The following is a 15,148-nucleotide window of genomic DNA, read 5'->3' as shown; positions in this document are numbered from 1 at the left end:
GTCCTGGTGTCGCTCTTCTGGCCATGCTCCTTGGCCTTTTTCCTTGCCGACCCTTCTGTCCTTTCTACAGTCCGGTCTGCAGCTAGGACTATCCCTCAATTCCCTCAAGGGACAAGTCTCGGCTCTGTCAGTGTTGTTCCAGCGGCGTATCGCCCGGCTGGCTCAGGTGCGCACCTTCATGCAGGGCGCATCTCACATCATTCCGCCTTACCGGCGGCCCTTGGATTCCTGGGACCTCAATCTGGTCCTCACAGCCTTGCAGAAACCCCCCTTTGAGCCTCTTAGGGAGGTTTCTTTGTCTCGTCTTTCACAGAAAGTGGTCTTTCTAGTGGCCATAACTTCCCTCAGGAGAGTCTCTGATTTGGCTGCGCTCTCTTCGGAGTCACCTTTTTTCCTTTTTCATCAAGACAAGGTGGTTCTCCGTCCGACTCCGGATTTTCTCCCTAAGGTAGTTTCTCCTTTCCACCTTAACCAGGACATTTCCCTGCCTTCCTTTTGTCCGGCTCCTGTTCATCGCTTTGAAAAAGCGTTGCATACTCTGGATCTGGTGCGGGCGCTCCGGATCTATGTGTCTCGCACCGCTGTTCTTAGGCGGTGCACCTCTCTTTTTGTGCTAACCACAGGTCGGCGTAAGGGCCTCTCGGCTTCTAAGCCGACCTTAGCTCGTTGGATTAGGTCGGCCATATCCGATGCCTACCAGTGTACTCAGGTGCCTCCCCCGCCGGGGATCAAGGCACACTCGACCAGAGCTGTCGGTGCCTCTTGGGCTTTCAGGCACCAGGCTACGGCTCAGCAGGTGTGTCAGGCTGCCACTTGGACTAGCCTGCATACCTTTTCAAAGCACTACCAAGTGCATGCTCATGCTTCGGCAGATGCGAGCTTGGGCAGACGCATCCTTCAGGCGGCTGTCGCCCATTTGTGAAGTTAGGCTCCGCCTACTTCTCAGTTTTCTGTTTATTCCCACCCATGGACTGCTTTGAGACGTCCCAATGTCTGGGTCTCCCAAAGGAACGATGAAGAAAAAGAGAATTTTGTTTACTTACCGTAAATTCTTTTTCTTATAGTTCCGTAATGGGAGACCCAGCACCCTCCCTGTTGCCTGTTGGCAGTTTCTTGTTCCGCGTGTTATCACCGGCTGTTGTCGTGGACAGAGTCTCCGGTTGTTCCGGCTCTTGCTCTGTTCTACTTGTGGGTGGCTATTCTCCTTCAGCTTTTGCACTAAACTGGCTAGATCTGGTTATCCAGGGGGTGTATATGCTCAGAGGGAGGAGCTACACTTTTTAGTGTAGTACTTTGTGTGTCCTCCGGAGGCAGAAGCTAAACACCCATGGTCTGGGTCTCCCAATACGGAACTATAAGAAAAAGAATTTACGGTAAGTAAACAAAATTCTCTCTTCTTCTTTTTTTTTTTTTTTTATTTTTTTTTTTAACAGGATGTGAAAATCTCCACTTCGGCCTTTTTACTCCTGAGGATTCAGAGTCTTCGGATTAAAGCCTCCACGAGGAAGGACGTGTTTGAAGCAAATCTAAAAAGCGAATGTGAACTATGGCAAATGATGATCAAAGAGATGTGGGCCGGGAGAAACATGGCCGACAGTCACAAGGTCTGCTCCTCATTGTTAGACGGTTGCACTTGTAATTTTATGATCTATATGTAAGGAGACTTGTCACCAGGACAAAAGTGTTCAATTTTGCTCTTATTTTCTTCCTACTCATCCCCAATTTTTATTAATTTTTTTTTTTTGATAACCACCATACGGTTCCAGAAAAAAGAGCCTTTTTATTTGGTGCATATTTTTATGGTCTGTACTTATCTGCATCATTAACTCTCCTCGGTAAAAACCATAACAATAGGCACTAAATAAAAAGCCCATATATCTGGGACATTTGGCAAATGAAAAAGAAAAAAAAATAAAAATTTATATATATATATATATATATAATCAGTGCCTACAAGTAGTATTCAACCCCCTGCAGATTTAGCAGGTTTGATAAGATGCAAATAAGTTACAGCCTGCAAACTTCAAACAAGAGCAGGATTTATTAACAGATGCATAAATCTTACAAACCAACAAGTGATGTTGCTCAGTTAAATTTTAATAAATTTTCAACATAAAAGTGTGGGTCAATTATTATTCAACCCCTAGGTTTAATATTTTGTGGAATAACCCTTGTTTGCAATTACAGCTAATAATCGTCTTTTATAAGACCTGATCAGGCCGGCACAGGTCTCTGGAGTTATCTTGGCCCACTCCTCCATGCAGATCTTCTCCAAGTTATCTAGGTTCTTTGGGTGTCTCATGTGGACTTTAATCTTGAGCTCCTTCCACAAGTTTTCAATTGGGTTAAGGTCAGGAGACTGACTAGGCCACTGCAACACCTTGATTTTTTCCCTCTTGAACCAGGCCTTGGTTTTCTTGGCTGTGTGCTTTGGGTCGTTGTCTTGTTGGAAGATGAAATGACGACCCATCTTTAGATCCTTGATGGAGGAGCGGAGGTTCTTGGCCAAAATCTCCAGGTAGGCTGTGCTATCCATCTTCCCATGGATGCGGACCAGATGGCCAGGCCCCTTGGCTGAGAAACAGCCCCACAGCATGATGCTGCCACCACCATGCTTGACTGTAGGGATGGTATTCTTGGGGTCGTATGCAGTGCCATCCAGTCTCCAAACGTCACATGTGTGGTTGGCACCAAAGATCTCGATCTTGGTCTCATCAGACCAGAGAACCTTGAACCAGTCTGTCTCAGAGTCCTCCAAGTGATCATGAGCAAACTGTAGACGAGCCTTGACATGACGCTTTGAAAGTAAAGGTACCTTACGGGCTCGTCTGGAATGGAGACCATTGCGGTGGAGTACGTTACTTATGGTATTGACTGAAACCAATGTCCCCACTGCCATGAGATCTTCCCGGAGCTCCTTCCTTGTTGTCCTTGGGTTAGCCTTGACTCTTTGGACAAGCCTGGCCTCGGCACGGGTGAAAACTTTCAAAGGCTGTCTAGGCCGTGGAAGGCTAACAGTAGTTCCATAAGCCTTCCACTTCTGGATGATGCTCCCAACAGTGGAGACAGGTAGGCCCAACTCCTTGGAAAGGGTTTTGTACCCCTTGCCAGCCTTGTGACCCTCCACGATCTTGTCTCTGATGGCCTTGGAATGCTCCTTTTCTCTTTCCCATGTTGACCAAGTATGAGTGCTGTTCACAAGTTTGGGGAGGGTCTTAATTAGTCAGAAAAGGCTGGAAAAAGAGATAATTAATCCAAACATGTGAAGCTCATTGTTCTTTGTGCCTGAAATACTTCTTAATACTTTAGGGGAACCAAACAGAATTCTTGTGGTTTGAGGGGTTGAATAATAAATGACCCTCTGAATAAACTTTTCACAATTTACAAAAAAAAATAAAAGAAATAACATTCTTTTTTGCTGCATTTCACACTTCCAGGCTGATCTACAGTCCAAATGTCACAATGCCAAGTTAATTCCTAATGTGTAAACCTGCGAAATCTGCAGGGGGTTGAATACTACTTGTAGGCAGGCATTGTGTGTGTGTGTGTGTGTGTGTGTGTGTGTGTGTGTGTGTGTGTGTGTATATAATATAATATAATATATAAATTTCAGAGAAGCAGTAGGAATTAAATCAGAGCAAAAGCTGGACACTTTTTTTTTTTTTGACCAGTGACAGGTCCTTTTAATTATGCCATCTGATGCCGATGCAGCGGAGGACACCAGTGCTAATGATATCGGCTTTATACCTTTTACATAGGACCCTCAGTACATCCAGGAGGCGCTGACCAATGTCCTGCTCATGAACGCTGTGGTGGGGGCGCTGCAGACCGCAAAGTCAATCTATGCTGCCTCCAAGCTGTCCTACTTCGACAAGATGCGGAATGAAGGTAAGGACAATGGTTCCGGTGGCGCGGACCTTTATCATCGGCAGGCACGACTGTAGTGTTAAAGGGGTCGTCCATGATAATAAAAAAACAAAAAAAAACATGACTACATTCCATAATTGTTGTGTTGGGTATTCCTGCAATACTACAATGGTAAGGACTACAATACCACTCTCAACCTGTGGACAACGATGTTTCCAAGAAGGCAGCCATGTTTTTCATTTTTCCCATCAAGGACGGATTGTTTCCTGTATTACGGGCGTACATTGGTACCATTTTGGGGTATTTATAACTTTTTGGTTAATTTTTAATTCCTTTCTTTTAACCCCTTCACGACAGAGGACGTACCCATACGTCCTAAATCATAAATGGGTGACCACCTGTGGCTGCTGCGGTGAGCCGGCAGTAATCCCCGCACATGTCAGCTGATTTGAACAGCAAACGTGTGCTTCGCAGACGCAGGTGGATCCGCAATCCACCCGCGCCTGTTAACCCCTTAAATTGCCCTGTCAAATTGTGACAGCGCGATTTAAATGCTTGAAGCGGGTAACACGCACCTACCCGCCACCATCAGATGCCTCGTGACGTGATTACGTGGAGCCGATGGTTGTCATGGTAGCACAGGGCCATGTGTTGGCTCCTGTGCAATTATGACTCACTTCCTGTTTGAGTCGGCAGAGCGCTGGCTGTTACAAAACATGAGCATTTCTCCTGTTCTCCAGCACAAATGAATCCACAATCAGACTGCTGATCCTTATAGTCCCCTCAGGGGTCTAGTAAAATTTTAAAAAAAATATATATATATATATTTTTAAAAAATCTAAGTTCAAATAACCCACCCATTTGCCCCATTGAAAATTAAAGGGTTAAAAAAATATGCACATTTTGGTATCGCCGCATGCAGAAATGCCCGATCTCTCAAAATATAAAAACATTTAACCTGATTGGTCAACGGCGTAACGGCAAGAATATTCCAAACGGCAACATTTTTTGGTCGTTGCACATTTTGCGCAAAATGCAATAACAGGTGATAAACACATAGCATCTGTGCAAAAATGGCACAGTTAAAAACATCAGCTAGAGACTCAAAAAATAAGCAGTCACTGAGCCATAGATTCCGAAAAATGAGAACTCTACGGGTCACAGAAAATGGCACAAAAAGTGTGCCACTTTTTTTTTTTTTTTCTTTATCGTTCCTTATGGGAGACCCAAACCATGGGTGTATAGCTTCTGCCTCCGGAGGACACACAAAGTACTACACTCAAACGTGTAGCTCCTCCCTCCGGGCTATATACACCCCCTGGATGACAATCTACCCAGTTCAATGCTTTGTGTTTCAGGAGGATCACACACTTGCATTCTCTGATATTTTTTTTCATTTTTATTTTAATTTTAAAGATTTGGAAGAAAAGCGGGTCCAGTCTGGACTCCCGGCATGTCCCTTCACACCCCACTTTGTCGGCGGTGCTGTTAAGGTTGACTTTATAAGGCTGGAGCCTTCACATGCCGCGCTCCTTCACATCCTCTGTCGAGGCTCTGGTTTGAAGTGGGAGCTTCCACGGTCCTCTCTGCTTGCAGAAGACCGGTCTCCATCCGCAGCCCTGTCTGGTCCCTGCTGGAAGGAGCGTTTAACCCCCACTCAGGGACATGGCCCTGCGTCTCAAAAGCTAAGTATTGAGACGTTTTTCAGGGGTCCCGGGTACTTTTATTGGGGGGACAGTATGTGTTTTAGCGTTACTGTAAATTCCGGCCGGTTCTGGGGGTTTCCCCTAAGAACCGCGCCGAAGGTGCCTGCTCGTCGGCCGCATTTTAAAATCTAGGCCCCGGCTTTAGTTTGGGCCTAGTTTCGGTTTCGGCTTCTCTGCATGTTTTGCATACAGCGCCGCCCACCGCCCGACCAGCAGAGGGGAGGGCACTCCTCTCTGGGGAGATGTTCCCTCCCCTGTATCTCTCCCTGTATCTCTCTGCCCTCCGTTTTTCCCGCTCTTGGGCTTATACACGCCCCCCCTCCTTCTCCCAGCGCCATTTTCTCAGCGTTCTTACACTGGAAGGCGCTGGATGCTGCATACTGTCAGGAAGGCTGACGCTTCACAGGGTCTTTGAGCGGTGGAATCCGGAGGGCACACAGAGAGCGGGCTGGTAAGCCACAACCTTCGGTTGTGGACTTTTATTACACTCTCAGGGCATTCTACAGGAGTGTATTCTTGCTGCAGAGCTTCCACCTCAGCAGCATGTCTGTCACCCGAAGCAAGGCTGCAAACATGTACGCTATATGCACTGCATGTAAGCTCATTCTGCCAGAGCCAAGCACATACCCACATTGTGATGCCTGTGCTAACATGTTTGTGTCTCAGCCTGGAGCCTCCTCAGGGGTCCCTCCGGCTGCTCCGACCCCGGTGGCTGAACCCCCGGCTTGGGTAGCTTCCTTTTCACAAGCTATTTCCCAGTCTTTCTTTGTCGCTCCATTGGGAGACCCAGACAATTGGGTGTATAGCTTCTGCCTCCGGAGGCCACACAAAGTATTACACTTTAAAAAGTGTAACCCCTCCCCTCTGCTATACACCCTCCCGTGCATCACGGGCCCATCAGTTTTTATGCTTTGTGTTGAAGGAGGCACACATGCACGCAAGCTCTACAAGTTAGTCGGCAGCAGCTGCTGACTATATCGGATGGAAGAAAAGAGGGCCCATTACAGGGCTCCCGGCATGCTCCCTTCTCACCCCACTCGGAGTCGGCGGTGCTGTTAAGGTTGAGGTACCCATTGCGGGTACACAGGCAGGAGCCACATGCCGTTTTCCTTCCCCATCCGTTACAGGGCTCTGGGTGAAGTGGGATCCTAAACGGTCTCCAGGCACTGGGACCGCGCTCCCTCCTCAGCCCCTGGGGGAATCTGCTGGACAGGAGCCCGGGTATCGTCAGGGACATGGCCCTGCTACTCTGAGGTACTCTGTGTCCCCTTGGGGACGGCGCATAGAGCGCCTGTTTGATACACGCTGCAGCAGCTGCTGGGTGTGTTGGTGCGCCGGGACTACCGCGCTGGCCGCGCTTGTTTGCCGGCCGCGCTTATAACTCGAGTCCCCGGCTTTTGCGGCCTAGTGCCGCATATTCCCGCCCCCGGGCCTGCCAGTCAGGAGTAAGGGCGGGACGCTGCACTGGACGTCAGCGCTGAGGGCTGGAGCATACTCTGTATCCTCCTCCCCCCTCACTGTGCACAGTGGGGCACCAGATTCCCGCACTTTTTAGTGCACGCCCACGGCTCCCTCTTCCTCACAGAACGCTAGCAGCCATTACTAGCAGCACGGCTGACGCTGGGGATCTTCAGAGAGAGCTCCAACAGCGCTGGGAGCCCAGGCAGGGAATCTGGTGGTCACACAAACGCTGAGGGCGGTCGGTAAGCAGCACCTGTTACTAGGTGCTTGCTCCCCTGGGTGCAGAAGTGTATATTTATATCCTTATTTTGTATACATTTACTCTGTACGGCCGCTCTGTTGCCTTGGCTATATACCCTCTCTGATTGCTCTAAAAGGAGACAACAGCATGTCGTCCGAAAAAAGCAAGGGTGCCAGGGCACAGGTTTACTTTGCAACCTGTACCTCATGTGCGGCTATGCTACCTGCAGGTTCCACCTATCCTCATTGTGTGCAATGCTCGGCCTCTGTGACACTCACTCAGCCGGAGCCTTTGCCACTGGTGGGACCCTCGGCCCAGGTAGAACAGTCGGCGGCCACTGTCCACGTGACAGGGACAGAGTTTGCAGTATTTGCTGACAAACTTTCTGAGTCTATGGATAGATGGTCTGCTAAGATTCTAGAGGCTTTGCAGTCCAGACTAGTAACACAGATCCCGGGCACTGTTGAATCATTGTCCCCAGGCCCCCCTAGGTTGGAGCAGCAGAGTGCTCCTGGGGCGACTCATAGGTCCCACGGTGAGGACTATGACACGGACCGCAGTCCCAGGCCAGCTAAGCGGGCTCGCCGGGAGCTTCCCTCGACTTCATCACAGTGTTCAGGGTCTCAGCATGAGGACTCTCTGGAGGATGAAGCGGAGGTGGCAGATCAGGGCTCTGATTCTGACGCCGCTCTCAACCTTGATACACCTGAAGGGGACGCCATAGTAAATGACCTTATAGCGTCCATCAATCAGGTGTTAGATCTTTCTCCTCCAACTCCTCAGATTGAGGAGTCAGCTTCTCAGCAGGAGAAATTCCATTTTAGGTTTCCTAAACGAGCACGGAGTGCATTTCTTGATCACTCCGACTTCAGAGATACAGTCCAGAAACACCGAGCTTTTCCAGATAAGCGCTTTACTAAGCGCCTTAATGACACACGTTATCCCTTTCCCCCTGACGTAGTCAAGGGTTGGGCTCAGTGTCCCAAGGTGGATCCTCCAGTCTCCAGACTGGCGGCTAGATCCATAGTTCCAGTGGCAGACGGTGCATCACTCAAGGATGCCACTGACAGGCAGATAGAGCTCCTGATGAAATCCATCTATGAGGCTATAGGCGCGTCTTTTGCTCCGGCATTTGCAGCCGTATGGGCACTCCAAGCTATCTCAGCTTGTCAGTCTGAGATTAATGCAGTTACACGTGCCTCTACTCCGCAGGTTGTGTCCTTAACCTCTCAGGCGTCGGCGTTTGCGTCCTACGCCATGAATGCTGTCCTGGACTCTGCGAGCCGTACGGCGGTAGCATCCGCCAATTCGGTGGCAGTCCGCAGGGCTATGTGGCTACGTGAATGGAAGGCAGACTCTGCTTCCAAGAAGTTCTTAACCAGTTTGCCATTTTCTGGCGACCGCCTGTTTGGCGAGCAATTGGATGAAATCATTAAACAATCCAAGGGAAAGGAATCGTCCTTGCCCCAGTCCAAACCCAACAGACCTCCACAAAGGAAGGTACAATCGAGATTTCGGTCCTTTCGGACCTCAGCTAAGTCTCAATTCTCCTCGTCCAACAGGCCACAGAAGGGTCAGAGGAACTCTGACTCATGGCGGTCTAAGTCACGTCCTAAAAAGACCGCCGGAGGAACCGCTCCCAAAGCGGCCTCCTCATGACTTTCGGCCTCCCCAAACCGCATCCTCGGTCGGTGGCAGGCTCTCCCGCTTTTGCGACGCCTGGTTGCCACATGTCCAAGACCGATGGGTGAGAGACATTCTGTCTCACGGTTACAGGATAGAATTCCGCTCTCGTCCTCCGACTCGTTTCTTCAGAACATCTCCGCCCCCGAGCGAGCCGATGCTCTTCTTCAGGCGGTGAGCACTCTGAAAACAGAAGGAGTGGTGATCCCGGTTCCCCTTCAGCAATGGGGTCAAGGTTTCTACTCCAACTTGTTTGTAGTGCCAAAAAAGGACGGATCTTTCCGTCCCGTCCTGGACCTCAAGCTGCTCAACAAACATGTGAACGCCAGGCGGTTCCGGATGGAATCCCTCCGCTCCGTCATCGCCTCGATGTCCCAAGGAGACTTCCTAGCATCAATCGACATCAGAGATGCTTATCTCCACGTGCCGATTGCACCAGAGCATCAGCGCTTCCTGCGTTTCGCCATCGGGGACGAACACAAGCCTTCCAGGAAGTTCGGCGGATTCTGCTGTGGGTGGAAGCCACAGCCTCCACCATCTCCGCAGTTCACATCCCGGGCGTAGAAAACTGGGAAGCAGACATTCTCAGTCGCCAGGGCATGGATGCAGGGGAATGGTCTCTTCACCCAGAAGTGTTTCAAGAGATCTGTTGCCGCTGGGGGAAGCCGGACGTCGACCTAATGGCGTCCCGGCACAACAACAAGGTCCCGGCATTCATGGCACGGTCTCAAGATCACAAAGCTCTGGCAGCAGACGCGCTAGTTCAGGATTGGTCGCAGTTTCGACTGCCTTATGTATTTCCTCCTCTGGCCCTACTGCCCAGAGTATTACGCAAGATCAGGTCCGACTGCAGCCGCGCCATCCTCATCGCCCCAGACTGGCCGAGGAGGTCGTGGTACCCAGATCTGTGGCATCTCACGGTGGGTCAACCGTGGGCACTGCCAGACCGTCCAGACTTACTGTCTCAAGGGCCATTTTTCCATCTGAATTCTGCGGCCCTCAACCTGACTGTGTGGCCATTGAGTCCTGGATCCTAGCGTCTTCAGGGTTATCTCAAGAGGTCATTGCCACTATGAGACAGGCCAGGAAACCAATGTCCGCCAAGATCTACCACAGGACGTGGAGAATCTTCTTATCCTGGTGCTCTGATCAGGATTTTTCTCCCTGGCCATTTGCCTTGCCCACTTTTCTGTCCTTCCTTCAATCCGGACTGGAAAAGGGTTTGTCTCTCGGCTCCCTTAAGGGACAAGTATCGGCGCTATCTGTGTTTTTTCAAAAGCGTCTAGCCAGGCTTCCGCAGGTCCGCATGTTCCTGCAGGGAGTTTGTCACATAGTCCCTCCTTACAAGCGTCCGCTAGAACCTTGGGATCTGAACAGGGTGCTAACTGCTCTTCAGAAACCACCTTTCGAGCCAATGAGAGAGATTTCTCTTTCACGCCTTTCACAAAAGGTGGTCTTCCTAGTGGCAGTCACATCACTTCGGAGAGTGTCGGAGCTGGCTGCACTGTCATGCAAAGCCCCCTTCCTGGTGTTTCACCAGGACAAGGTGGTTCTGCGTCCGGTTCCGGAATTTCTCCCTAAGGTGGTATCCCCTTTTCATCTTAATCAGGATATCTCCTTACCTTCTTTTTGCCCTCATCCAGTTCACCAATGTGAAAAGGATTTGCACTTGTTAGATCTCGTGAGAGCACTCAGGCTCTACATTTCACGCACGGCGCCCCTGCGCCGTTCTGATGCACTCTTTGTCCTTGTCGCTGGCCAGCGTAAGGGGTCGCAGGCTTCCAAGTCAACCTTGGCTAGATGGATCAAGGAACCGATTCTTGAAGCCTACCGTTCCTCTGGGCTTCCGATTCCTTCAGGGCTGAAAGCCCATTCTACCAGAGCCGTAGGTGCGTCCTGGGCATTGCGGCACCAGGCTACGGCTCAGCAGGTGTGTCAGGCGGCTACCTGGTCGAGTCTGCACACTTTTACAAAACACTATCAGGTGCATGCATATGCTTCGGCAGATGCCGCCCTAGGTAGGCGAGTCCTTCAGGCGGCAGTTGCACACCTGTAAGAAGAGACCGTTTTTTCGGCTCTTTTTATCGAGGTATTCTTTTACCCACCCAGGGATTGCTTTTGGACATCCCAATTGTCTGGGTCTCCCAATGGAGCGACAAAGAAGAAGGGAATTTTGTTTACTTACCGTAAATTCCTTTTCTTCTAGCTCCTATTGGGAGACCCAGCACCCGCCCCTGTTCCCTTCGGGCTGTTGTTTTTTTGTGTACACATGTTGTTCATGTTCATTGTTCTTTGGTTCATGGTTCAGTTCTCCGAACATCCTTCGGATTGAATTTACCTTAGACCAATTTATAAGTTTCCTCCTTCCTGCTTTGGCACCAAAACTGATGGGCCCGTGATGCACGGGAGGGTGTATAGCAGAGGGGAGGGGTTACACTTTTTAAAGTGTAATACTTTGTGTGGCCTCCGGAGGCAGAAGCTATACACCCAATTGTCTGGGTCTCCCAATAGGAGCTAGAAGAAAAGGAATTTACGGTAAGTAAACAAAATTCCCTTCTTTGCCGACTCCATGGGGCAGCTGTCCCGGACACTGCTGTCCATGCATCAGCCCCCTTCTCAGGGTGCCTCTGCGGCTCCGAGCTCTGCAGAGCCTTCAGAGCATGTCCTAGGACCCCGTCCCCCTAAACGGAGACGCAGGGAACCTTCTCCTTCCTCGTCCCACGGCTCTGATTCACAAGCCGAGATGCAGGGCGAGGAGGATTCGTTTACTGTGGGCTCAGACGCTGCCTCTATGTACCCCATTGACTTGTCTGAGGGTGATGCGGATGTTAGTGACTTGATTGCGTCCATTAACTCCGTACTGAACCTCAACCCACAAGAGTCAGAGGAACAACCCTCTCTGGTAGAGGTACACCAGTTTACCTCTCCTAAGAAACCTAGGAGTATGTTTTTTAACCACTCCAGCTTTCACACCACTGTTAACAAGCCCAGGGCCTGTCCTGACAAACGTTTTCCGAAGCGTAGTTCAGATGACCGTTTTCCTTTTCCACCAGAGGTGGTTAAGGACTGGGCCCAGTCCCCAAAGGTAGACCCTCCGGTGTCCAGAATCTCAGCCCGCACAGTCGTAGCTGTGGCTGATGGCACTTCTCTTAAGGATCCCACTGACCGCCAGGTTGACCTTCTGGCCAAGTCTGTATATGAGGCGGCAGGAGCCTCGTTCTCCCCGTCTTTTGCGGCAGTGTGGGCTCTTAAGGCAGTCTCTGCCTCTCTGGCGGAGATTCATTCCCTCTCCAGGGACTCTATTCCTGAGACGGATGCCTTAACTTCTCAAGCTTCGGCTTTTGCATCCTACGCCATGTCTGCCATCCTGGAGGCTTCTCACCGCACGGCGGTGGCCTCCGCTAACTCCCTTGCGATCCGCAGGATCTTGTGGCTTCGAGAGTGGAAAGCAGACGCTTCCTCTAAGAAGTACCTTGCGAGTCTCCCTTTGGCTGGGTCCCGGCTGTTTGGGGAACAGCTGGATGACATAATTAAGGAAGCTACTGGCGGGAAGAGTACTTCCTTGCCACAAACTAAAGCCAAGAAACCTGTCCAGGGCAGGAACCAATCGAGGTTTCGTTCCTTTCGTTCCTCTAACTGGTCATCCTCTAAGCCCTCGGCCTCGTCCACTACCGCAGCCAAGGATCGTAAATCCAACTGGCGCGCAAAGCCGCGTCCTCAAAAGACCGGAGGAGCCGCTGCCACTAAGGCAGCCTCCTCTTGACTATCTGGCCGCGCCAGCAACGTCCTTGGTCGGTGGCAGGCTCTCCCACTTTGGCGACGTGTGGTTGCAACACGTCTCCGATCAGTGGGTGCGGGATATCATCTCCCACGGCTACAGGATAGAATTTTCTTCCAGCCCGCCAAACAGATTTTTTTCTGTCCACCCCCCCTGCTCCAAAGCCGCCGCCTTCTCTCAGGCCGTGGCATCCCTGCAGGCCAACGGTGTAATTGTTCCGGTTCCCGCCCGGGAACGGTTCAGCGGTTTCTACTCAAACCTCTTTCTAGTCCCCAAAAAGGACGGTTCCTTCCGACCCATCCTGGATCTCAAGCTTCTCAACAAGCATGTTCAGGTGCGGCACTTTCGCATGGAATCTCTGAGATCGGTCATTGCCTCAATGACCCAAGGAGATTTTCTGGCATCCATCGACATCAGAGATGCCTATCTGCATGTGCCTATTGCGGTTTCACACCAGCGCTGGCTACGCTTTGCGATCGGAGAGGAACATTTCCAATTCGTGGCTCTCCCCTTCGGCTTAGCCACGGCCCCTCGAGTATTCACCAAGGTCATGGCAGCAGTGGTTGCGGTCCTGCACCTCCAGGGGTTGGCAGTGATTCCTTACCTGGACGACCTTCTAGTCAAGGCCTCATCCAGTGCAGACTGCCAGCGGAGTGTCTCTCTCACTCTCGCCACGCTAGTTCAGTTCGGGTGGCTTGTCAACCTGCCCAAGTCCACTCTGACCCCGACCCAGGTGCTTTTGTACCTAGGGATGCAATTCGAGACTCTGCCGGCACTTGTCAAGTTGCCCTTAGTCAAACAGCAGTCCCTTTGTCTGGCGGTGCGCTCTCTGCTGAGGCACCGTCGTCATTCCATCAGACACCTCATGCAGGTGCTGGGTCAGATGGTGGCGTCCATGGAAGCGGTCCCCTTTGCTCAGTTCCATCTGCGTCCCCTGCAGCTGGACATTCTCCGCTGTTGGGACAAGCGGATCTCTTCCTTGCACAGGCAGGTGGCTCTGTCGTCACAGACCAGGAGCTCCCTTCAGTGGTGGCTTCAGCCCCTCTTTCTGTCTCAGGGACGCTCCTTCCTGACTCCGTCCTGGGTGATCCTCACCACGGATGCCAGCCTCTCCGGTTGGGGAGCAGTATTTCTCCATCACCGAGCACAGGGCACTTGGACTCCGTCCGAATCAGCCCTCTCGATCAATGTGCTGGAGATCAGAGCTGTGTTTCTAGCTCTCCTAGCCTTTCACCACCTGTTGGCGGGCAGGCACATTCGAGTTCAGTCGGACAACGCGACAGCGGTTGCCTACATCAATCACCAGGGCGGGACTCACAGCCGTCTGGCGATGTTGGAGGTTCAACGAATCCTCCAGTGGACGGAGGACTCCAAGTCCACCATATCTGCAGTCCACATCCCAGGCGTGGAAAACTGGGAGGCCGATTACCTCAGCCGTCAAACCGTGGACAGCGGCGAGTGGGCCCTGCACCCGTCAGTGTTCAGATCAATCTGCCGCAAGTGGGGCACTCCGGAAGTGGATCTAATGGCATCCCGGCACAACAACAAGGTTCCGGTTTACGTGGCGCGCTCCCACGATCCTCAAGCCTTCGCAGCAGACGCACTGGTTCTAGATTGGTCTCAGTTCCGTCTGGCCTATGTGTTTCCCCCTCTAGCGCTCTTGCCCAGGGTTCTGCGCAAGATCAGAATGGAGGGCCGTCGAGTCATACTCATTGCTCCGGACTGGCCCAGGCGAGCTTGGTACCCAGACCTGCTCCGTCTGTCCGTAGAGGTGCCGTGGCATCTCCCGGACCGCCCAGACCTTCTCTCTCAAGGTCCGTTCTTCCGCCAGAATTCTGTGGCTCTTGAGTCCTGGATCCTGACGGCTTCAGGCATTCCCTCTTAGGTCATCTCCACCATGACTCAGGCTCGGAAGTCTTCCTTGGCCAAGATTTACCACAGGACTTGGAGGATTTTCCTGTCCTGGTGTCGCTCTTCCGACCATGCTCCTTGGCCGTTCTCCTTGCCGACCATCCTGTCTTTTCTACAGTCCGGTCTACAGCTAGGACTGTCCCTCAATTCCCTCAAGGGACAGGTGTCGGCTCTGTCGGTATTGTTCCAGCGGCGTATCGCCCGACTGGCTCAGGTGCGCACCTTCATGCAGGGCGCATCTCACATCATTCCTCCTTACCGGCGGCCCTTGGATCCCTGGGACCTTAATCTGGTCCTCACGGCCTTACAGAAACCCCCCTTTGAGCCTCTCAGGGAGGTTCCCTTTTTTAGACTTTCACAGAAAGTTGTTTTTCTAGTAGCCATAACTTCTCTCAGGAGAGTTTCTGATTTGGCTGCGCTCTCTTCGGAATCCCCCTTTTTGGTGTTTCACCAAGACAAGGTGGTTCTTCGTCCGTCTCCGGACTTTCTCCCTAAGGTGGT

At 51.5% G+C, this 15,148-nt stretch overlaps 1 protein-coding gene and 1 long non-coding RNA gene across 2 annotated transcripts in view; one reads left to right on the top strand and one right to left on the bottom strand.

The window, feature by feature from the left end:
- Window positions 1-15,148, bottom strand: part of LOC142243950 (uncharacterized) — a 237,124-nt gene that overhangs the window by 148,147 nt on the left and 73,829 nt on the right. The gene's annotated exons all lie outside the window — the stretch shown is intronic.
- DENND3 (DENN domain containing 3) overlaps window positions 1-15,148 on the top strand; it is an 83,166-nt gene that overhangs the window by 49,130 nt on the left and 18,888 nt on the right. Inside the window, exons 15-16 of the mRNA XM_075352824.1 lie at window positions 1,434-1,604; window positions 3,759-3,888. Coding sequence (XP_075208939.1) covers window positions 1,434-1,604; window positions 3,759-3,888 — 301 coding nt within the window. The remainder of the gene's footprint in view (window positions 1-1,433; window positions 1,605-3,758; window positions 3,889-15,148) is intronic.

This window comes from Anomaloglossus baeobatrachus, chromosome 6 (genome assembly GCF_048569485.1).
Source record: "Anomaloglossus baeobatrachus isolate aAnoBae1 chromosome 6, aAnoBae1.hap1, whole genome shotgun sequence".
Classification (NCBI taxonomy): Eukaryota; Metazoa; Chordata; class Amphibia; order Anura; family Aromobatidae; genus Anomaloglossus; species Anomaloglossus baeobatrachus.
Note: the sequence above shows the minus strand (reverse complement) of the source record. Positions and strands in the feature narration are given on the sequence as shown.